We start from the raw sequence: 24,471 nt of genomic DNA, 5'->3' as shown, positions 1-24,471 counted from the left end.
GAACGGCCGCTTTACCGCTACCAGCAACACACACGCTCACCACAAAATATTCCTCATGCTCTAGACTGTTACACTGCAGACACCGGCCTGAGCGCTGCTACCATCCACCTTAAATCAAAATTCAAATTTGGGGTATTGTCAGAAAAAGTTAAACAAACCCAGCATGAGTCCTCAAGACACCCAAATCCGTCTAAAGACGGCTCCATCGGCCGCCAGAGACCTGTCACCTACAAGCACGCCCTCTACGCCCCAGAAGCGGCAAACACAGGCTTGCACCTACAACACTAAGATTGCAGCTCAAACAAGAATATATCGGGAATCTACCTGTTACACGAGCACTACATAGCACAATCAATAGGTAAATAATATGTTTGTTTGTGAGTAATATCCACTTTAATCATGGCGAAAAATGAAGAAAGCTTTTTAGTTGAGAATACCATTGAGTTACTTATTAGACAGAAAACTTTTGAAAGAGTAACTGAACTTTTGGGGGGATTTAATTGATCGATCGACGCAGAACTAATAAAGCAGAGGTAATTAACTTGGCAAGTCACATTATAGTTCATCAGTCTGCGAAATGAAACTCATCATCGCAGTTGAAAACCATGAATTCTGCGCAACACTGGTGGCGCGGAATATGTTTGTGTTAGCTGCCTCACCTACCGACAGATGTCCTAATATCATCTGTAGACCTTGACCCTTCTGCTTCATCTCGAGCAGGTGTTAAGTACTGTGGCTCTTTGAAAATATGAAGAAAATTTAACATTGTTTGAATTTCACATGGCTTGTTAGACATTATCTGTTCTCACACGAATATGAACAATTTTTCATCTCTGGCAACCCTCTGACCCCCCCCCCTCTCTCTCTCTCTCTCTCTCTTCCCAGGTAATTTTTTTATAGCTGTCGACTGAGCAAAGTATTCATTCAGTACTCGGTTTCGAAGAGTAATCAAAACCGAACTACTCGGTTTGCAGGAACTACTCGGTTCCCCCTTCCCTTAGTTCCCTACCACTGACTATTTAAGCATTTGACCACAGACTATTTGAAACTAACAAGGATGTCAGAAATTATTGGATTTTGGAACCTAGTCCACTAAATCACTAAATCTCTACATCTTCATACAAGACTAACAGATACAATTTACATAGTCTGGCCACCTCTTATTTTTTGTTGAAGGATTAACCTTTTCTTACGGAGGTTAATACGATATATTCATCACGTTATATTAGGCCCACTAGGTGGGCCAAGAAAAAATTATATAAGACTCATTGAGTTGTTCCCCTCCACGGAAATCTTTAGTAAAAGGCGAAAGATTTATGCGTTTTGAAGGGAAACCAGAGTTGCCACAACGCAGCAGAGTCGCCGCCAAACTGTCTCGCGCTGAACACCAACAGCCGGGTCACATCCGAGCTAGAAGGCCGCGGCGCCTACTGCACATGCTGGCCTGTTGTCCAGGGGCGCCCTGTCCCCTACGCAGGCTGCTGCTCTACGCAGCGCATAGTGGAACTGATTACTGTTGGACGTCATTTCCCGACACACTGACGGAAGCGGCTAATTCTGTCATCAAGATAACAAGCGCGCCTTTCATGCCCGCAAACCCGCCGCCACTCCGGCCTCCCGTTGCAATACTACCACCATGAGCACAAATCATTTGCGTCGTACGCTTACATACATGCACAAGTCAATCTGATAATATGTAGGAAACTGTACGGGAAAGCGGTTTTCACGATGCACTTTTGTAAGTCTGAAATTTCGCAAGGCAAATACAAATACACTCCGTAGGGTACTCATATTTTGATTGCTCACACTTCTCATACCTCTCAAATCGTGTAACCCCCCCCCCCAAAAAAAAAAAAAAGAATAATAATAACATTGGCATTTTCATGCAAATATATTCTTTAAACGTTGACTAATCCTCTGGAGCGAATCCTTGCTCGGTCGCCCCTAAAAGGACCCTCCTAGAATGAAAAGAAAACAACATACTTAAACAGGCAAGCAAATATATTCACAAGGTTGTACACACCATCAGATGGAATAACAAATCACGTGCTATACATACCTCAACGAAGAAAGGAAGAACGCTGGCCGGCGGTGTCCCATGCCATCCAGGCAGCTTCAGACGGCCAAAAACTCGCGCTACGAAATTATTCACGTGGTACAAGCATCAACGAAGAAAGAAGAACGCCAAAATGTTACGCTACGAAATTATTAAAATCCGTGGCTGAGTAACAAGACAATACGAATCCTAAGAAGTTATCCAAATGCGAATGTCCATGGGGAACCTAAATGTAACTAAGAGCCCCTACCCATAACAAAGGAAATTCACTACAAATCGTGTTCTGAATGACACTCAAAATCATAGCTTGCGAAATACACTCCCCTTTTATCAGAACTAGCATATTTGACTAGCAAAGGAAAATTAGACATTAGCTTGAGAAATATACTCCACTTTTATCAAAACTAGCATATTTGAATATCAAAGGAAAATTAGACATTGCTTGCGAAATATACTCCCCTTTTATCAAAACTAGCATATTTGAATATCAAAGGAAAATTAGACATTGCTTGCGAAATATACTCCCTTTTTATCAAAACTAGCATATTTGAATATCAAAGGAAAATTAGACATTAGCTTGCGAAATACACCTGAGGATGTACTTTACCGATTTCCCGTGGAATGATTACTGCTTCCAGGAGAGAGACCCCTTTGTGTGTGCCCAGCGCATCACAGATGTGATTGTCTCTGGAATGGAGGCATACAATCCACGTTCTTTCCCTACTCATGCTAAAAAGCCTTGGTTTAATCATGCTTGTTCTCGTGCTATTAAAGATAGAGAGGCAGCTCACAAAAGGTTCCAGAGCCTTCAAACTCCAGCTAACTTTGACCTTTACATTTCAGCCCGGAATCGTGCTAAATCTATTCTCCGACTTACCAAAACTTCTTTTACCAATAGAAAATGTCAACACTTTGCTTCTTCTAATTCTTCCCGTGACTTCTGGCATCTAGCCAAGAATATCTCCTCCAATTTCACTTCTTCCTCTTTCCCTCCTCTCCTTAACCCTGACGGCAGCTTTGCCGTCTCATCTGTCTCTAAGGCTGAACTCTTCGCTCAAACTTTCTGTAAGAACTCCACCCTGGACGATTCTGGGCATATTCCTCCTACTCATCCCCCCTCTGACTCCTTTATGCCTGTTATTGAGATTCTTCCAAATGATGTTTTCTATGCCCTCTCTGGCCTTAACTCTCAGAAGGCTTATGGACCTGATGGAGTGCCTCCTATTGTCCTCAAAAATTGTGCTTCCGTGCTGACACCCTGCCTGGTCAAACTCTTTCGTCTCTGCCTATCAACATCTACCTTTCCTTTCTGCTGGAAGTATGCTTTTGTACAGCCAGTGCCTAAGAAGGGTGACCGTTCCAATCCCTCAAACTACCGCCCTATAGCTTTACTTTTCTGTCTATCTAAAGCTTTTGAATCAATCCTTAACCGGAAGATTCAAAAGCATCTTTCCACTTCTAACCTTCTATATGATCGCCAGTATGGATTCCGCAAGGGGCGTTCTACTGGCGATCTTCTTGCTCTCTTAACTTACTCTTGGTCATCTCTCTTAGCCGTTTCGGTGAAACTTTCTCTGTTGCGCTAGACATATCGAAAGCCTTCGATAAAGTCTGGCACCAGTCTTTGCTTTCTAAACTGCCCTCTTTCGGATTCTATCTCTCTCTCTGTTCCTTTATCTCCAGTTTCCTTTCCGGCCGTTCTATCTCTGCAGTAACAGACGGTTTCTGTTCTTCCCCTAAACCTATCAACAGCGGCGTTCCACAGGGCTCTGTCTTATCACCCACTCTCTTCTTGTTATTCATCAATGATCTTCTTTCCATAATAAACTGTCCTGTCCACTCCTACGCCGACGACTCCACTCTGCATTATTCAACTTCTTTCAATAGAAGGCCATCCCAACAGGAAGTACACGACTCCAGACTGGAGGCTGCAGAACGCTTAACCTCAGACCTTGCTATTATTTCCGATTGGGGCAGAAGGAACCTTGTGTCCTTCAATGCCTCTAAAACTCAATTTCTCCACCTATCAACTCGACATAATCTTCCAAACACCTATCCCCTATTCTTCGACAACACTCAGCTGTCAACATCTTCAACACTAAACATCCTCGGTCTATCCTTAACTCAAAATCTCAACTGGAAACTTCACATCTCCTCTCTCGCTAAATCAGCTTCCTCGAGGCTGGGCGTTCTGTATCGTCTCCGCCAGTTCTTCTTCCCCGCGCAGTTGCTATCCATATACAGGGGCCTTGTCCGCCCTCGTATGGAGTATGCATCTCACGTGTGGGGGGGCTCCACTCACACAGCTCTTCTGGACAGAATGGAGTCTAAGGCGGGTTTAATTTACAGTGACATTCTATATAGGTTGGTAAATTTTGATATTATGTTAATTGGTTGGTATACCTGTTGAGTTTAGGTGACCTGTATCGTCCCTTTACCTTTAATTGTTTAGAGTTTTGTCCTCCTTTTTTGCTTTTTCTTTTCATGCATTGTCTCATCCTCTCTCTTTCTTATTTCGCTATTTCTCCCTTGTAGTACTATTTAGGCTCTATCAGTGGGTGGATTGTGGTGGAAATGGTATCTTGCTAATTTTGCTGCTTTTGCTTCATGAGAGATGGGTGACGTCACTGGCTTGGAGATGGGAGTACCACATAGCACCACATATTCATACAGACTATATTGGGATGATTTCATTCAGTCCGGCCAAGCTGTCAGTCCGTCACTTTTAAATTCTCTTTGGTTATGTTTTGCACCTTCATGTAAGTGCTTAAATGAAGTTCTACAAAAAGTTGAAGGAGATAGTTGAGTCTGAAGGGGGGGCAAGGGGGGGGTGGAGGTGCTTTCCAGTGTTTAAATTAATTATCCTAGGTCTTAGTCTTGAATAAACAAAAAAAAAAAATGTTTCTCGCATTGATTTGTTTTTCGCTAAAGTTGATTCTTAATATATTGTCAATTTAATTAATAATACAGCAACATGGAAAATAATAAAGCAAAATAATAAAAATAAAATGATAGAAGTGCGAAGAAGGGGCCTTCTCCTCACCTTCGAGAGAAAATTAGTTCATTTCTTTTCATTTTCGCGCTTTTCGCGCGCTTCATCAAAGCTCTCGTCATCGAAGATGGCTTACCGTTTGGTCCACCCTCCTCGTTTCCTTTGCAGGGGGGAGAAGCAACTCTGAGAATACGGCCGTAAGTCTCTTCGTCTCATCAGCTCTCCTCCTCCTACTGATAGTCTTCTACCTCTTAAATTCCGCCGCGATGTTGCCTCTCTTTCTATCTTCTATCGATATTTCCACGCTGACTGCTCTTCTGAACTTGCTAACTGCATGCCTCTCCCCGTCCCGCGGCCCCGCTGCACACGACTTTCTACTCATGCTCATCCCTATACTGTCCAAACCCCTTATGCAAGAGTTAACCAGCACCTTCGCTCTTTCATCCATCACGCTGGTAAACTCTGGAACAATCTTCCTTCATCTGTATTTCCTCCTGCCTACGACTTGAACTCTTTCAAGAGGAGGGTATCAGGACACCTCTCCTCCCGAAATTGACCTTTCTTTCGGCCACCTCTTTTTATTCTTTTTTTTTTTTAGGAGCAGCGAGTAACGGGCTTTTTTTTTTTCCTTTTTTGTGTGCCCTTGAGTTGTCTCCTTTGTTGCAGAAAAAAAAAATCCCCTTTCATCAAAACTGGCTTGTTTGAATATCAAAGGAAAATTAGACATTAGCTAGTGATAAGCAAACCCTCTTTATATCACAACTGTAACATTAAAACATCAAAGAAAAACGTGACAGGTGTTACATATAACCGTAGACCTATATTCCTGCCTACAATATAATTATGATGTGGTTTAGGAAGGGGGATGCGCGAACGCAATCCCCCGCTATCAAAAATTTCGCACTCGAGTTAACCACATTTGGGTTAATCGCAGGGGTCAGCACCGCCGGAGTGCAATGGCGGGCCTCGCCCTGGGAAAACCGCCTTCATGATCACGGTATCTCCTGTGCCAGGTAAGTATGCGTGACGCAACAACCCCGCCACTCTAGTGCAGCCTGGCACAACACCTTACGTAACTGACACTTTTTCCATGGAGCATCTTTTTATAATGTAATCGATCAATCCATATTCTCTATTATTCCTTCAAAATTTTTAAAAAATCATATATACTACTGAACAATTCCTTGAATGTGTACAAATCTTCCTTATTGGTCCGAAATAACATATGACCTAACACTTAACAAACATGCTACTTTCTCATTTTACTGTTATCTCTTAAATATAGATTCTTTCTGGACTTTTCAACCTAACTTTACATGCGACTCAAAGAAGACTTTCAAAGGAACCTACTCACTGACTAAACAAGAATTAAGTGGACTTCTTTAAAGCTTTTTCTAATGACAACTGCAACAAATCTCTTTAGTTCAGTCTACAGTGAAGAGACGATGAACGTAGCAGAAAACTCTGGAGGACTGACTCAGCTGCAGGAACTCAATATTTCCCGAGAAACTGCCAAGATGTGAAATACGTCCGCCTAAGACTGAGAACAATTGTGTCAGTGACAACACGCAGACCACCTGAAGAAAGGGCAGAATGCACTGCTGGACAATGGAGAACAGAGAAGTGAAGGAACCAAAACATCAATGTGACTTACTATAACATTATGATGAATGAATCCAGCTTTATTCAACCTACCTATGCATATTTTACCCTGCTTGCTTGCGTCTAGCCTTGTAAGGAAATAATGCTATCCTAACCAAACCTACTATCCATATCAGACCCTATGACACCGTTTTTCGCAAATATCTTTCAAACGAAGACTCGGATCAGCATGGGACTTTGGCACAGATTGTTTCACACACTCCGCTAATTTTTTACGCTATTGTGCAATGCCAGATGCGGTTAATTATGGCGTTTACTCCTGACTGTGATGGCAAAACCTGCGTGAGCCACTTACACATTCGAACAAGGGAGGCGTGACGTATTTGTGACGTGTATCCACCACCTGCCTCCACCCCTGGCCTCCCCTACTCCCATCCCTCCCTCCTCTCTCCCCCCCGCCCTCTTTCTCCCCCATACCTCCCCCCCTCTCTCTCTCTCTCTCTCTCTCTCTCTCTCTCTCTCTCTCTCTCTCTCTCACAAACACTTGTGCTGTACACGAGATATGAATCCATGCACACGTATGACTTGAATTAATGGCAGATAAATAGAAATTATATCCCGTCTGCATCAGCATCAACAGTGATGACGAGGACCTGTTTGTCGATGGTGATGAATGTTGAAGTAACAGCCTATGTGGTCAGTTATTTACATTATTAATCCACCCATCATATACACGCTATCTATTTTTGTTTGCTATGACTTTTTAACATATCTACATGAACACATATCGTATGGCAGTCTTTTCCTAACATCAGAATAAATTATTCATATATTTCTCCAATTTCGTTTCACGTTTTTACTCTGCAATGAATTCCCGCTTCAATTTCACCGTTATTCCTTTCCGTCCCTTACGCGATTTCCTATAAATAATCAAGCGTCAGCTACGTGCTTCATCCCATCATACGCTCAACGTAACCTGTGGGAAGGAGGGTCGTATACTCATATAACTTTCGATGGTTGTATAATTGCCAAACAAACCTCATACAGCACTTAAGCAACATCCAGTTACGCTGGAACAGGAGTCAGGGTCGTGTGCATAAAACACCCTACCATACTTAGCATATACTTTCGAGTTATCCGCCATATTGTAGACAAGTCATATGTGTGCAACGCTTCACATCGCATGTACACCGAGAGAGAGAGAGAGAGAGAGAGAGAGAGAGAGAGAGAGAGAGAGAGAGAGAGGGGGGGGGAGGTACGGGGGAGAAAGAGGGCGGGGGGAGAGAGTGCGGGGGAGAAGGAGGAGGGAAGGAAAGGGAGGGATGGGAGTAGGGGAGGCCAGGGGTGGAGGTAGGTGGTGGATACACGTCACAAATACGTCACGCCTCACTTGTTCGAATGTGTAAGTGGCTCACGCAGGTTTTGCCATCACAGTCAAGAGTAAACGCCATAATTAACCGCAACTGGCATTGCACAATAGCGTCAAAAATTAGCGGAGTGTGTGAAACAATCTATGCCAAATTCCCATGCTGATCCGAGTCTTCGTTTGAAAGATATTTGCGAAAAACGGTATGTCATAGGGTCTGATATGGATTGTAGAATACAGCCTTGCCCAGCCTAACCTGCCCTGGTCAGGCTGACACACAAAACGATTAGTATGACCAAAATCCCCAAGTAAATTTAACCACCATTTAAAAACGGTTTACAATACAGGTAACTCTCGATTTACGCGAGTATTGTGTCCTTGAAGAGGTCGCATAAATCAAAACAATGTAAATCAAACAAGAGGTAGGTTTCTATCGAAAAATAATTATTCACTTCATTCAGTGGAGAGAGAGAGAGAGAGAAAATATCCATATCACCGAGATATCCACTCAGGCACTACATCCCCACCCCTATTGTTGAGTAACGTGGCAGCGTGGGTACTGTATTGTTGTTCAAGTGGCGCGCGGGAAGAACTGAGCTCAGCTGTGTGGCCGTGGCGCCGTGTGAGTCCAGTTGCGTGAGACATCTGGTGGCCACTCCATAAAATATCGCGTATAAATGAAAAAAACGTGTAAATTAAACATTTATTTGGATTTTGGACCCCGCGTTATTTAAAAAAAACGCGTAAACCAAACTCGCGTAAATCGAGAGTTACCTGTACTTAAATAAACTAAATGGTGGTGACTTTTTTTTGTAGTATCTGCTTCCCATATTGCAATATTTAGTGTTCCATGTTTGTTAGTCTTAATGCATGATCTTATCCATCAATATTACTGAATAATCATTGCTTAATATATAGCACAATGTGTATAATGTATATAATAGAACATCAATTACCTTAAATTGTAACCATCCTCAATAAATCAAACAGATACCCACATCTCGATTTTTGTTCTCGTTCGAATCATGGCCTGTTCTTTATATATGCCGATGGGCGAAATAAAATTATTATTATTATTATTATTATTATTATTATTATTATTATTATTATTATTATTATTATTCCTTAGTTTACCCTCAATGAGCTAAAACAAGGCTAACATAGCGGAAGACAATCCCCAATGAAAGGTAGGTAAACTTGGGGGCATACACTAGTGTAGCCTTGGTGCTCATCTCTGTCACATTAGCCCTTGAGCCTGTGCTGAGTCAATAACCTGTACCCTAGGGGCAGGTGTGACATCCTTCCAGGTTAATTACCACAGTTAACCTTTTCCAAGTTTCCCCAGGTACCCACTTGCCGACCAGCCCCAAAGGGAAGATAGAGGAATAGGAAGCAGTCAGCTTCCTATCCTTCTCTAGGTACTTTTCAACTAGAAATTTTCAGTGTAAATATTAAATTTGATCTACACAACCCCTCCCTTTCCTAAAAAAAAACCTTGTTCATCACCTACACTTTTCTCAGTTATTTTCTTCATCCTCTCATTTAAAACCCTTCCATACCCTTTTCCTGCCACACTGAGTAGACTTATTTCCCTGCAACTATTACAATCACCTCTGTAACATCCATTTTACAACTGCACCTCCTCCATACTTCAGCATTTCTGCTGTTATGCCATCAGCTCCAGGGGCCTTTCTTACTTTTAAATCCTTTATTGCCTCCTCTATCTCACCATTTTCCACCTCCCCCTGTGGATCTGGTCTCCCTACATTGATGTTTATTCCTACACTGCGGGTCACTTCTGCTCTCCCTCCCACTCTCTCATTCATTACAGTTTCAAAGCACCCTCTCTCCTCTTTATGCTACAAATGTCACTCTTTCCTCCTCCCATTTCTCTTTTAACTTCTTTCCAGAAGTTTTTTATTTCTGGTATTTTGCCGATATTTTCCTGCCAAAATCCTCATATACTCTCCTTTTACTTTGCCTAACCAACCTCTTACTCTCCCCGTACTTTCTCTCGCCTCCTCCATCACATTTCTCTAACATTTTCTTGTAGTTCCTTCTTTTCTCCTCTACTGCCTTTTTTCATCTCATCCGTCCATCATGTACTCTCTTTTTCTACACAACCTATACCCAACTACCTCCTCAGTGGCCATGACCACTGAACTTTTAAACACCTCATAAACCTCATTCACTCCTGCACTGTGTTCTATCCCTGCTCTTGCTCTTCCAAGTATTTCCTCCACTTTCCTCCTATACATCTCCCTGTGGCCACTGTCACACAATTTCTCACATGCTAGTCCCTTCCTACCCTTTCCTTTCTTCCCATTCCACCTGAATTCCAATTTCTCATTCATCTTAATTTTGGCTACTACTGCAAAGTGGTCAGATCCATTAAACATTCCTTTCATAACTTTTTCATCTACTACATCCTGTCTCAGCTTCATATCTACAACTATATAATTATTACAATCCTCATGTCTCCCTTTGCCCACGCTCCATACCTATGAATTAGCTTGTACTGGAAGGTGTCTGCCAAGATCAAATCCCTCTCAGCACAAACATCCACAAGGTATTGTCCATTCTCATTCACTCCATCCACAGCCCACTTCCCAACCACACCATCAATCTCCCTATTTCCAACTTTTGCATTCATATTCACAAACACAAGAATCCTTCTTTCACTCCCAAAGGTTCTCTAACACTGTCCTAAGTCCTCCTAGAGTCTCTTCACCACACGCTTGCCTTTCTTTCCCTTCTCATTTACTGGCACATATACACACACCCATGCATACTTTAGTATCCCTATCTTCCCCGTCACCCACACAATCCTCGAGCCACACTACCCATGCCCATCCACACTCGTGGGGAGGCCAATAATGCACACAATAATGCACCTCTTCCCCTCTCTACCCCTGCCCATACTACTCCCCCTCCATACCCTTTCCCTGCCATCACTCCCTTACTTCCACACACCACATCCTTTCAAATGTGTCTCACACCTAACATATCAATCCTTCCTTTCTGGAATTCGTTGATCAACTCCCTTCCTCATCCATCCCATTCACATTATCAACCATATGAATTGATGAATTAGAATACTTGCAATGGTGCCAAATTCAGGTTCTGCCCTGGGCACAATAAAAGCTGGCTACAGCCCCAATGTGCCTGGCATAATAGGAACTGGCTTTTAGCTTCCCTTCACCTCTCTCCTCTTATTGATTCACAGACATGAGATAAAGAGTGGATCTGGCAAAGGTGTGTTTGAACATGCCTTTGGATAAACTCAAATAACCAAAGGAACAAACTTGCATAACTTTTAAATCTTTCTAATTTCTTTTCCATGGCTGGGTTTGTCCTGGATATGTGTAGGCATGCCTCTACTCTCTCGAGTGTTCTGTTCCTGATCATTGTTTGCTGTCCGCCCAACTAATTACAGAGACCCCACTATTCAATGGCTAATCCATGGGGCTAGGTTTCACAAAAAGTTTGAATAATGAATATAAATTTTTCTTATTATATCAAATAGGACAATTGAAGAGGAGGTTAAGTTACAGTCTAATTTCCTGCCTCCAGAAAATTCGGGGGTAATACTGAAGAAGGGGTAGCCACCTCTCGCCAAGTTAATTTTTACATCGTGTTCGATTTTGGTCCTTGAATGCAGTGCAGTAAGAAATAACTTCCAGAAAATAAAAGAAATATTTACATAATGAAGTAAAATGTTCATGGAACTGAGGCGTAACCTAAAATCACCACCACCTTGCTCCGACTGATCATTTATAGGTACTGACCCTGCTGTGAGTCAGAGACAAAGAGACCAGTCTCCTTACTGCACACGTGTGAAAACACTGCATTGACTATAGTCGGTTCCACAAGAAATGGCACAGATTTTCCTTCAGGGGTGGACTCGCAGACTTGGCGTCATTGCTTGAGTGACAGTCTCTGCGCCGCTCATTGGGTGTTATTTACTAGATCAAAGCTGGGGCAATTTCGTTTGCCATGATATAGCCTACTATCTCTCGCTCTGTTACCTTTTAAAATCAACACTTTCGGTATATAAATCTAGTTATTCTTATAATCACTCTTCCTTGTGGTTATTTATTAGTTCACCACCCACAAATATTTGTAACATATTTCAGGAATAATGATATAGGACAATGAAAGAAATGAGAAGGTTCTTGCCTTAGGCCAATGTTTATGTTATGACTCCGTAGCATCACTGCACATTATGTTAGTACTAAGCCAGGCTTAAAAATATACCAAAACATCTTACAATAAATGAGTTAATTAGACTGTAGCCTAGCGCCTTATAGTAGTAAAAAGTAGTAGAAAAGTCTAGCATCAACAGTCGCTTCAATCGCTGGACATTGTCCGTTTACATGCAGTTCTGACTTAGTTTTGTTATGAATGTTGTTTAAGATTAATTTATAATAGTTCAAAAGGCACATACTTATCAATAAAGATATTACTGCATTAGTTTTTATCGGTGCAATCTGTTACCTTACAGCTCACAAAGGGTTTTGGTAGGAATACAAAGTCAATTTTATGCGCATCAGATGGGAAAGCCGAGAAGTGGCCGAGAAACGACAAAATTACACAGCATTTTGAGACTAAGGAAAGAGCATGGAACGTACATCTGAGTACTCCTTTCATAACCATAAAGCTGCTAAAAATATTTACATTTACTCTAACTATATTCTTTTTGGGTGGTGTTTGTTACAAGATAAACAGTCTCGTGACACGTGGCATCTACCCGAGAGTTGCTTGTTGTCTACTATAGAGAATTTAACAAGTGATATTACTGTATGGATAAATAATTCTGTCTGCCATGACCTTACAGCACCACCTATGACAAAAAAGCCCACCTCAAGATCACTCACCCACCACAATGACCTAGGGTATTCATGGTGGGTTGCGCTATGCCACCACCGCCCACAATTAGCTCGAATTAGGTGTTTTATGGCGAGCCCTTTTTAGGGTCCACCATACCAAAGCCACGACCCGTGAAAGCCCTGAAAAGGGTCTGCCAAAGTTCTCGGGTTAAGAATTGGCCTATGAGCACACAGTACCATCACCCATGCAATGATACCAAGTCTGCGAGTCCACCCATGAAGGAAAATCCATGCCAGTTCTCGTGGAGCTGACTATAGTGAAAATAATCCTCAATAATTCAACCAATCACATGCTTCATTTAGCTGTGGAAGGCAGAAGCGGAAAAATATGAATCAGTCTCAGGCTGGCATCTGCATGGATCAGTGCTCTCTACTTGGCCTGCATTGAAAGTTTTTTTGCCAAGTGATTATTATTAATTAAGAATCTGTTGACTTTTTACGTAATCAGGGTGATCTACCTAAGGTTCTTGAGTGTCCAAAGTGTAAAACCGACAAGATGGGCAGATTTAGAGGTGAGCGGAGCTATGCTGGGTGAAGCATCCATAGCAAATGTGGAGGGTTGAGGGGGAGCCCCCCCAACCCTGTTAGGGGTTAAGATAGGTTAGGTTTGGTTGGCGTCGATTTTGAATCTTGCTTGTTACCAGTTTCCTCATGCCTGGTGGCAGCGTGTTGCGGCAGTGACTGGGATTTTACCATTCATGGACAGTGTCTTGGTACCTTTGATCAGGGTTTATAACTTTACATTACTCATAATTTTGTCATCACATTGATTTTGTCATTGCTTGCATTTTGAACCCTTGTTTGACATACATACGTAACTCTTGTAAATCAGTTAAGATGGAATTTTTAAAGATTTAAGCAAATAATGGACTTGGGCGTGTGGCTGCATTAATGTACCACTCTGTAAAAGCTGAGGAAGGGAAGCTCCATGTTTTTTTTTTATCAACTGAAAATTTTGAGGCACAGTCTTTGGTAAATGAGTGGTTTGCAATGGCAAAGCAATATGGCACTGTTGTATGGACACAAAATACTTCACATAGCACCAAGGTGTTCTCTGCTGTGAGGCGGACGATGTTATGGAAAAATACCAAATTAATCTCTGCACAGCATTTGATGGAGTCGGCGTGCTGCTCACCCAGCTGTTCATCCTCACTTTCGGGCTGGCTGGTAAATGTGTACCTGGGGACACCTTGGGGAGGCACACTGTGGTGACCCCCTGGCCCGGGGTGGTGCCTCCTTAACCCACCACGGGGTCAAGGGCCAATGCGACGGAGATGAGCACCGAGGCCACGCGCAGCTATAGCGTATGCCACAAACTTTACTTCACCTTTGCCACGAGGAAAATGGACAAGAGCAAAGGCCAAGTCCATGGACGCCGCCGCCATCCCCTCCCCCCCCTCGTGTCTGCAGGCAATGCTTCCTCCACCTCGCACCCCGCGGACATTATTCACTCACAGCTTAAACTATGTCATCTAATAAGTATCCAGGCAGCGAGGCGTCCCTGGGGGTGCCCGAATATACGAGTAATGGGTGAAAACATGTCTGGCTTACCCGCACGCCGCGCCCCCGTGTTGTCTCGAAGCAGCGGGAGCAGTGTTGCCAACTCAAAATTTATAAATCCGCTAGGATGGCCAAAAAAATCCGCCAGATGATAGGTAAAGCTACAAAAGATTTGCCGCCAGATTGGACTTGAGCACCCGCCAGTTACTCTTGTCAATTCAAAGATTTTTCCCGCTAGATTAACATGCAATAACATCACTGGCGGGAGGGACGGTGTTGTGGGAATCAGCTCGCTGCAAAATAGCTCGCAGAGAGAGATTCAACTTGCTTATTTTCTCCATATTTCACTCACCGCTATCGTTTACTTGTCCTGTTTCGGCTCCAATACACGGCACAGACATCAGAGCAACACTTTTAATCAAGAGAAGGCTTTATAACAAACGAATAGGGCAGATTTTTTAGAAAGAATTGCCCCACGTTGATGTTCACTGGCTTGTTTGGTCTGTTGGTCTGGTGTGTTGTTTTCTTGCAGGCAATATCAATCGACATAAAGGTCAAAAGTGGACAAACAAAAACAAAACCAGGCAAATTAATAGGTTTCCCTGCTATGTATTCCTAGTGAGCATGCGTGGTGGCCAGCTGAGCGACTTATTTCTGCGGGGAGGTATTTCTCGCAACACAACCACGAGTCCATAGCAGGGATAGCAAATTGTCGTACTCAAAACAATCCATTTCTCGGTTCAGACCTAAAATTGCCACATCCTCGAAAGTAACGATATTCAATTGAAGTTAGTGTTCAAATCGTTAATTATTGATATTTTTTTGCGACAGTTATGGGTCAGAAACTGTAAAATACTACAGTGTGCTAGCTCGGTCCCTTTTATTATTCTGTCCAGCTTCATATCAACGTTACCAGATTGTCGTACTCAGCCTCTTATATTTTCCGACTTCCGACCTCAAATCTATCTCCTGGACCCCAGTAACTAGATTAATTAATATTTATCGTAAAAATAGTTAATTCCTGATGTTTCTTGGCAATAGTTAGGCGTCAGAAACCGGTATATACTAAGCTCTTGAGTACGATGATCTGGCAACGGTGCTTCATATACGACTCATTATTTGTTTTAATCGGGAAAGGAGTTACATTGCACTTATTATTATAGGGATATAGTTCGTTTCTACTCATTAATGCTGATTCTTTAGTAGTAGTAGTAGTAGTAGTAGTAGTAGTAGTAGTAGTAGTGGTGGTGGTGGTAACGTGCATGTATTTGGGGGAGAAGGAAGCAAATTCAAAATAAGATGGAATAATCGTTTTTAATATACTAATAACTATAAACTAATGTATTTACACGCATATACAGAATATAAATAATGGCTTACACACACACACACACACACACACACACATACACAAGGCAAATACAACCTCGTGATAAGGCAAAGTCAAGAGAAAAAAAAAGAATTCTGGCCTATTTACAGATCAAAGGATAAAAAATGGACTTCCTTTCATCATCATCATTATTAGTATTAGTATTATATAAAAAAAAAGTATTTGTACTGTAACCATTCTCTCTCTCTCTCTCTCTCTCTCTCTCTCTCTCTCTCTCTCTCTCTCTCTCTCTCTCTACTGCGTCTTGACCTTCCTTGAGACGTGTATGCTCGGGGTGACCACAATGAGCAGGGCAGACAACCCCGCCAGACCCTGCAGGAGTACCAACACTCCGGACCAAGACCACGCGCGCGCTACCCTGCTGAGCGGCCACCCTGCCATGACGGCGCCAACTGCAGGGAAAGAAGCAATACCCAAGTCAAGTGAGGCAATAATACAGTCTAGCAAGGAAAATGCGGAATAGGGATGGATTATATCATGTTCAGGTTATGTTGGCGGATAAGCCCCTCCCCTTTTCCCATTGCACGTCTCCCATTAGTCACTTGTCATACAGGCCACTCCCCCTCTTCAACCCAGCCCGTGTGTGATTGGTGGATGCTGGGATGACAGGAAGAGAGAATGGAGAAAAGGAAGAAAGAAAACGAAACAGAAAGGAGAAAAGAAGAGAGAAGAGAAAAAGAACGAAAGGCGACAGGGAGAGAGAGAGAGAGAGAGAGAATGAGAAAACGAAGAATGACAGGAAGAGAGAATGAAAGAATGATGACAGGAAGAGAGAATGAAAGAATGAGGAGAAAGAAAAGAAGAGAAGAAGAATGACAGGAAGAGAGAATGAAAGAATGAGAAAAACGGGAGAAAGAAAAGAAGAGAAGAAGAATGACAGGAAGAGAGAATGAAAGAATGAGAAAAACGGGAGAAAGAAAAGAAGAGAAGAAGAATGACAGGAAGAGAGAATGAAAGAATGAGAGAAATGGGAGAAAGAAGAGAACAGAAAAAGAATAACAGGAACCTCTACCCACCATTCGCCGCCAGAGCCACGATAGCATGAGCCGTCCCGGAGAGGTGTGAAGGGAAGGACTCGGAGGCGACTATGCCGTAGATGGAGATGGGCCCGAACATGCTGGCGCCCAAAACCACCCCCACCCCAGACACCAGGACCTGAGACACGGACGGGTTAGTTAGCTTTGTTTCTTGTTTCTTTCTTCCTTTTTTTTCTTTTTTTTCTCACGAGTTTTTCCTTGCATTTTTTTTTCATGATTTCAGTCTCTATTTGCTCTGTTTCTTCTTTCTTTCTTCCCTCTTTCATTCTCTTTTCACACTCTTCCTTTCTTTCCTTTTCTTTCATTCCAGCCTCACACACACACACACACACACACACACACACACACATACCTGAGAGGAGGCGGGTGTGAGAACGGCCTGCAGAACGTAGAGGCTCCCGCAGCACGCACACATGAACGCCGCAGCCACGAGCAAGCGGACGTTAGCTCGCACGTTCACCTGTGACGGACGAGGACAGGTGAGGTCAGGTAAGGTAAGGTTAATTAGGAAGGTGGAGGTATTGAAAGGTGTCTATGTGTAACTTTTTGATTGTTTATGTTTTAGTATTTGAGTTTTTATTACGTGTTTAATTTCTCTTTCTTTTTCTTTTTAGTATCGTTATTATTTTATCAATTGTCTATTTTTAGCTTTTCCTCGTTAACTAAGGATTCATTTGTCCCATCGTCTATTTTTTTGCCTGGTTTCCTTGCTTTCTCTTCACTTTTATTAATTACCTGAACACCTGTCTAACTTTCTGTCCACCTGTTGTGTGCTCAAATATATCTACGGATTTTGTTTACCACGTTTGAGTAAGTCTATGTTTCTCCTGTTTGTCTGTCTCTCTGTCTAAGTGTGTCCATCTTTGTCTATACGAGTGCCTGCCTGTCTCATTGTCCGTCTCTGTCTGCCATTGTCTGAAAACTTCTCCTGACTGTCTACACCTGTCCCTCTGTGCCCGTCCCTCGTACCTTTGATGCTATCCTGTCAGTGAGCACACCCGCCAGGATGCCCCCGAAGAAACCGCCTGTCTCGATGGCGCTGGTGAAGGAGCTGGCTGTGGAGGAGAAGGAAGAGCAGGAGGAGGAGGAGGAGGAGGAGGAGGAGGAGGAGTTGGAGGACGAAGAGGAGGATGAGGATGAGGAGGAGGAGGAGAAATGGTTAGTCAAGAAATGTTTAGTTTTTTTTTGTTGTTGTTATATTTCACTTGACTACTACTACTACTACTACTACTACTACTACTACTACTACTACAACTACTACTACTTTCTCACTCTTTCTTCTTCCCTTCTTCATTCTTCCATTCTTTCTTTCTTCCTTCAATTCTTCTTTTTCATTCTCTCTCTCTCCTTCTTTCCCACTTATTCCAAATCTACATTTCTTTCTCTCATTCGTTCTTTCCTTTTCATCATTCAACAACAACTATTCCTACCCCTACTACTACTACTACTACTACTACTACTACTGTTACTACCACTACAACAACTCCTTACCTTCCATCTGTGACCGTCCCAGTTCGTTGATAAGGTAAAACTGTCCCCAGTCCGAGATGGCCGTCTTTGCCATGAACACCACCAGATAGCAAGCGGAGACCAGCCACAGGAAGGGGGACTTGACAAGCTCCCGCACGCCCCCTACCTCCTCTCGCCTCCCTGCCTGGCCCTCTGGTGTCTGACGTGTGTTGAGGTCCTTCTTATCGACTGTTTCCTTTGTTCTTTCTGTTCGTGGTGGAAATGGTGTGTGTTAGAGAGGGGAAAGGGGATATATAGATAGATAGATAGATAGTTTGATAGATGGAGGAGAGAGAGAGAGAGAGAGAGAGAGAGAGAGAGAGAGAGAGAGAGAGAGAGAGAGAGAGAGAGAGAGAGAGAGAGAAACACAGAAAAAAGAAAGACATGTCGAAAAGTAGGAAGAGGAAGTTGAAAAAGAAAAAAATAATGAAAAGTAAATAGAGAAAGTAGAAAAAGAGAGAAAAAAAACACATTGAAAAGTAAAAAGAGAGAAAGATCACACACACACACACACACACACACACACGTCCACCCACCAGTGTGCAGGGGCTGGGCAGGGTTGGGGAGGTCAGCCTGGCAGGGGTCATCTATCAGTGTTACCAACGTTACGCCGGCCATGACCAGTGATACCAACCCTGCGAGGAGAAGAATGACAAGATGACGCAAGAGTTTTGAAATGGTTGGTTAAGAAATGGTTAGGGTTTTGGGTTATACTACTACTACTACTACTACTACTACTACTACTACTACTACTACTACTACTACTACTTCTACTACTATTACTACTACTACTACTACTACTACTCCTCTTCCTCCTCCTAATCCTGCTCCTCCTCCTCCGACTTCTTACTTTATGTTCTTATCTTTTACTACTACTACTACTACTATTACTACCACTACCCACCGGCAATGATCAGAGAAGCGCTCCAACCGTGACTCATGATGACGTAAGCGGCCAGCAGGGGCGAGAGGGTCCCGGAAACGTTGCTGCTAGCCGTCAGAACGCTCCACAACGTTCCGAAATGGGCGGGGCTGAACCACTGCGCCGGGAGGGAGGGAGAAGGGGTTTAGGAAGGGTGATGTTGGGAGGGTGGTGTTAGATTAGAGAAGCTAGTGTCATTAGTGTTTGGTTAGAGGAGTAATGTTAATAATGGTGGTGTTAGTGTTAGTGGTAGAAGTGGTGGTAGTAGAGTTAGAGGTGGTTAGAGTTAAGGGAGGAGGAGGAGGAGGAGGGGTCAAGAAAGGAAGTTTGAAGGCATGGTGTGTGTTTTGAAGATATTAGAGAAGTGTGGTATTCTATTCTAAGTCCTCTCTCTCTCTCTCTCTCTCTCTCTCTCTCTCTCTCTCTCTCTCTCTCTCTCTCTCTCTCTCTGTATCACCCTTTCCCCTCCCCTTCCCTTCCCTCTCCCTTCTTCCTTTCTCTTCCTTCCATATCCTTCTCTCCTCTCTCTTCTCTCTCCCTTTCACCTCATTGTTTCACCTTCTCTTCCTTTCCCTTCCCTTCCCTCTTTCTCTCTCCTTCACCTTCTTTCTCTCTCCGTCTTCTATATCTTCCCATACCCCTCTTTTCCTCCCCCTCACCTTCTTCAGCAGCTTGGCACAGGACGGCCATCCACAGCCCTGCGCAAAGCCGTTCACTGCCCACAGCGCGGCCCACAGCGTCGGGTCCTCCGTGCGCGAGAAGAGAAGGGTGCTGGCTCCACTCAACGCCAGGCCTGGAGTGGTGGTTAGTGGTTAGTGGTGGGAGTGGGGAGGGTGTTAGTGGTGGTGGTCGGGGGTTTCGTGTGTTAGTAGTGTTAGTGGGGAAGGTTAGTGTTGAGGATGTTGGTAAGTGGTTAGTGGTTAGTGGTGGGAGTGGGGAGGGTGTTAGTGGTGGTGGGGGGTGGTGTTAGTGGTGGTGGGGGGTGGTGTTAGTGGTGGTGGGGGGTTTAGTGTGTTAGTAGTGGTTAGTGTGGGTAGTGTTAGTGGGGAAGGTTAGTGGTGAGGATGTTGGTAAGTGGTTAGTAGTTAGTGGTGGGAGTGGGGAGGGTGTTAGTGATGGTGGGGGCGGTGCTAGTGGTGGGGGGCTTCGTGTGTTAGTAGTGGTTAGTGGGGGTAGTGTTAGTGGGGAAGGTTAGTGGTGACGATGTCGGTAAGTGGTTAGTGGGGTGTTTGAAGTTGTGTAGGTTAGTGTGTTAGTGGTAGTGGTTAGTGGTAAGGGTGGCAGTGGGGAGCGTGTTAGTGGTGTGGTGGTGTTAGTGTTAGTGGTGGTGTTAGTGGCGCTAGACTACATAAGTTAGTGTCATCAGTGGTGGTAGTGTTAGTGGTAGTGATGTCAAGTTTTAGTGGTAGTGATGGTGGCTAGAGTAGTGGTTAGTGGTGTTAGATTAGAGAAGTTAGTGTTATTAGTGTTTGGTTAGAGGAGTAATGTTAATAATGGTGGTGTTAGTGTTAGTGGTAGTGGTGTTAGTGTTAGTAGAGTTTGAGGTGGTTAAAGTTAAGGGAGGAGGAGGAGGAGGAGGAGGAAGAGGAGGAGGAGGAGGAGGAGGAGGAGAAAGAGGGAGAGAAGGAAGAAACATTATATAATACCTCCACTATTATTAAATCTCTCTCTCTCTCTCTCTCTCTCTCTCTCTCTCTCTCTCTCTCTCTCTCTCTCTCACTAAATGGTAGTAAAAGATAACCGTTATCATTATAAGTGTTTGTCTTTGCACTAATCTCTCTCTCTCTCTCTCTCTCTCTCTCTCTCTCTCTCTCTCTCTCTCTCTCTCTCTCTCTCTCTCAACGATAACAGTTATAATAAACATAATGACCTCCCTCCTCTTCACTCTGATTGGGCGTGACGTGTGTGTGTGTGTGTGTGTGTGTGTGTGTTCTTTCTTCTTGGGCTCGACGGCAGGGTGTGTGTGTGTGTGTGTGTGTGTGTGTGTTCCTTACCCATGGAGAATAGGACCCGTGCGCTCATCTTGTCGGACAAAACACCACCGAGGAATTTGCTGACAGCGTAGGCCATGTTCTGACAACTGCTGATCACGCCTGGGAAGGGGGGGGGGAAGGGGGATGAAGGAACACAATAAACAACTATAAACAAAAATAAACAAGTATTTCCAAAGGCCTGATAGAAGATTAATCGGGTCCTATAGAGTATTTTTATCTTTAGGGTATAAATTCGTCCTCTCCTTACCGACGGTGCTGGTGGTGATGAGACCAGTTGCCAGTAGAGTCGGGGTAGCGTAGGACACACTCTTCCTGTTGTAAGTGTAGCAAGCATAGCCCAGGAACATCGCTACGAAGATGGCACGTTGGTAGGACCTGAGGCGATGCTGCTTGGTGTCTGCGCCGTAACCACTACTGCTGTCTTTACTGGTGGTGGTGTTGGAGGTGGTGGTGGTGGTGGTGGGTCTGACGCCGTTCATGTTGCTCGTGATTCTGTGCGTGAGGGTCTTGTCAGGGAGGACGTCGCCTGGCTCCGTCCGCACCAGGGTCACGCTGCTGCTACCGCTCTGAAGGGGAGGAAGGGATGTGTTAGTGAGGGAAAGGCAAGATTGTGTGCTCATCCTGGTAGGTAGGTAGATAGAGAGATACATAGATAGATAGATAGAAAGTAAACGAAAAAGGAACAAGAAGGAAAGAACAAATCAAACGAAGAATAAAGAAAAGAGAGAACGAGAGAAAAAAAAGAAAAAGAAAAAGAAAATAAGAAACAAGAAGAGGGAAAGAAAAAATCAAAGAAAGAAAAAAAACGAAATGGAGAAAAAAAACGAAAGCAAAGAAAGAATAAAAGGAGAAAGAAAGAAAACGAGAGATGGGAGGGGACAGGAAGGGGAGACAATAAAAAAAACGTGAAGAAAAAAGAAATACCCCCCCAAAAAATAAAAATAAAGAAAGAAAACAAAGAAAAGGGAAAGAAAACGGGGGAAGGGAGGGGACAGGAAAGGGAGACAATAACAAAACGTGAAAAAAAGGAATACCCCCCAAATTAAAAATAAAAATAAATAAAATCAATCTCGGTTACTGGGACACAAAATGAGCAAATAAAATAACGAAGAAAATAATAATAATAATCGTGAAATTCGTACTAACGTTATCTTCTCATCTTAGTCAATGTTTATCTGTAATACGTATGAGTGTGGATGCTGTGTGTGTGTGTGTGTGTGTATATGTGTGAAGGGGGTAAGAGAGAGAGAGAGAGAGAGAGAGAGAGAGAGAGAGAGAGAGAGAGAGAGAGAGAGAGAGAGAGAGATTGGGGGGACGGGCTCTCAGAGGTGTTGTTCATCTTTCGAGTTGTTGAAGTTGTTGTTGTTGTTGCTGTTTTATCTTTGTTGTTTTGTGCTCTGATAAACCTTCGAGGACACGCCTGACCCCCTCTCCCCTCCCCCCCCTGCCCCCTCCCCCCCTATTTTGCAAGGACACTCATTAGCTACACGTGGGGGAGAGAGAGAGAGAGAGAGAGAGAGAGAGAGAGAGAGAGAGAGTAAAAAAAAATATTGCACATGAAAATTTGGTTTAGCTTAAAAAATCCTTAAATTTCTTCTCTCTCTCTCTCTCTCTCTCTCTCTCTCTCTCTCTCTCTTGCAAGCATCCCTTATCTATTTCTCTATCTGCTTGCCCTACAAAATTGAGACGTAATATTTTTTTTTGTTTTTTTGTTTCTCTTGTCCTCAAATTTTCCTTATCTGGGCTCACTCTTTTCCTCATCCTCTTCCTCCTCCTCCTCCTCCTCCTCTTCTCGTCTATTACGTGTTTTCTCTCTGTATTCCTATTGTTTTTTATTCTTCTTCTGTTTCGATCTTTGTTTTATTTTTTGTTTTATTTTTTTGTGTTTCTTTTACTTTATTTTCTTCTTCTTTTTACTTCGTTGCTTCTTCCCTTCTTTATTCCCCTTTTCCTCGTTTTTCCTTTCTTTCTTTTGTTATTTGTTTCTCTCTCTTTTTCTTTCCTTCGTTGTCCATTCCCTTCTTCTTTCCTTCTAATTATGGGGGAGAAAGAATGCATGGAAGAAGGAAATAAAGAAGGGAAGAATAGACAAGAAAAGAGAAAATGGAAATGAAAGAAAGAAGGGAAGAAACGAAGGAAGGAAAAGAAAAAATGGAAGAAAGAAAGAAGGGAAGAAAAGTAAAGAAAGGAAAAGAGATAATGAAAGAAGGTGATAAAAAAAGGAAGAAACGAAGCAAGAAAATAAGAAAATGAAATCAATAAATATGAAAATAAGAAACAAAGAAGGAAGAAAAAAGAAAATAAGAAAGAAAGAAGAAAAAGAGGAAGAAAAAAAGAAAAGAATAACAAGTAATAAGAAGGAAGGAAATTAGAACAGAGAAGAAAAAAAGGAAAACGAAAGAGAATAAACAAAAAAAAGAAAGTGAAGGAAAACAAACAAAAAACAGAGGAGAAAAAAGAAAATGAAAGAAAGAAGGAAAAACAAAGAAGAAACAAAAAAAGAAAGAGAAGGAAAGAAAGGGATAGGAAGGAAAAAAAACAGGAAAAAAGATAAAAACGAAAAAGAATGTGAAAAGCAAGTAAGAAAAAAAACAAAACAAAAACTCATTCCTCGCTCTCATTCTATTCTCAATCTCCCTCATTCTTCTCCTTATCTATGTCTGGTTACTCATTCATCTCTATTTCACACCCCATTGCTTTTTTTTTCTTTCTTCATTTCTCTCTTTCAATTCTCATTTTTTGCTTCATTCTCCCTCATTCTTCTCCTTGTCTATCTCGGGTTATTCATTCATCTCTATTTCACACCCCATTGCGTTTTTTTTTTTTTTCATTCTTCATTTCTCTCTTTCACTTCACTTGACCTCACTAACAACCATATCTAACAACCTCATTAACAACCATATTTAACCTTATCAACTACCACAGCCATACTAACAACCATACTTGACCTCACTAACAACCATACCTAACAACCTCATTAACAACCAGATTTAACCTTATCAACTACCACAACCATACTAACAACCATACTTGACCTCACTAACAACCATACCTAACAGCCTCATTAACAACCAGATTTAACCTTATCAACTACCACAACCATACTAACAACCATACTTGACCTCACTAACAACCATACCTGACAGCCTCATTAACAACCAGATTTAACCTTATCAACTACCACAACCATACTAACAACCATACTTGACCTCAC

The 24,471-nt window shown here is 42.8% G+C and overlaps 1 protein-coding gene and 2 non-coding genes across 3 annotated transcripts in view; all 3 read right to left on the bottom strand.

Moving 5' to 3' along the window:
- Nucleotides 1-1,227: 1,227 nt before the first annotated feature.
- LOC126984903 (U5 spliceosomal RNA) lies at nucleotides 1,228-1,343 on the bottom strand. Its single transcript, XR_007738204.1, has one exon. It is a non-coding gene; the product is annotated as a U5 spliceosomal RNA (small nuclear RNA).
- Nucleotides 1,344-5,906: 4,563 nt separating this feature from the next.
- LOC126984924 (U1 spliceosomal RNA) lies at nucleotides 5,907-6,069 on the bottom strand. Its single transcript, XR_007738224.1, has one exon. It is a non-coding gene; the product is annotated as a U1 spliceosomal RNA (small nuclear RNA).
- Nucleotides 6,070-15,700: 9,631 nt separating this feature from the next.
- LOC126984715 (glucose-6-phosphate exchanger SLC37A4-like) overlaps nucleotides 15,701-24,471 on the bottom strand; it is a 10,513-nt gene continuing 1,742 nt past the window's right edge. Inside the window, exons 3-12 of the mRNA XM_050838721.1 lie at nucleotides 21,505-21,823; nucleotides 21,258-21,356; nucleotides 19,923-20,056; nucleotides 19,246-19,381; nucleotides 18,878-18,976; nucleotides 18,324-18,548; nucleotides 17,802-17,887; nucleotides 17,185-17,292; nucleotides 16,812-16,950; nucleotides 15,701-16,187 (exon numbers count right to left, since the gene is read on the bottom strand). Of these exons, the coding sequence (XP_050694678.1) occupies nucleotides 16,030-16,187; nucleotides 16,812-16,950; nucleotides 17,185-17,292; nucleotides 17,802-17,887; nucleotides 18,324-18,548; nucleotides 18,878-18,976; nucleotides 19,246-19,381; nucleotides 19,923-20,056; nucleotides 21,258-21,356; nucleotides 21,505-21,823 (1,503 nt within the window). The 3' untranslated portion in view covers nucleotides 15,701-16,029. The remainder of the gene's footprint in view (nucleotides 16,188-16,811; nucleotides 16,951-17,184; nucleotides 17,293-17,801; nucleotides 17,888-18,323; nucleotides 18,549-18,877; nucleotides 18,977-19,245; nucleotides 19,382-19,922; nucleotides 20,057-21,257; nucleotides 21,357-21,504; nucleotides 21,824-24,471) is intronic.

Source organism: Eriocheir sinensis, chromosome 57 (assembly GCF_024679095.1).
Source record: "Eriocheir sinensis breed Jianghai 21 chromosome 57, ASM2467909v1, whole genome shotgun sequence".
NCBI classification, from domain to species: Eukaryota; Metazoa; Arthropoda; class Malacostraca; order Decapoda; family Varunidae; genus Eriocheir; species Eriocheir sinensis.
This window is presented reverse-complemented; position numbering and strand designations above follow the sequence as displayed.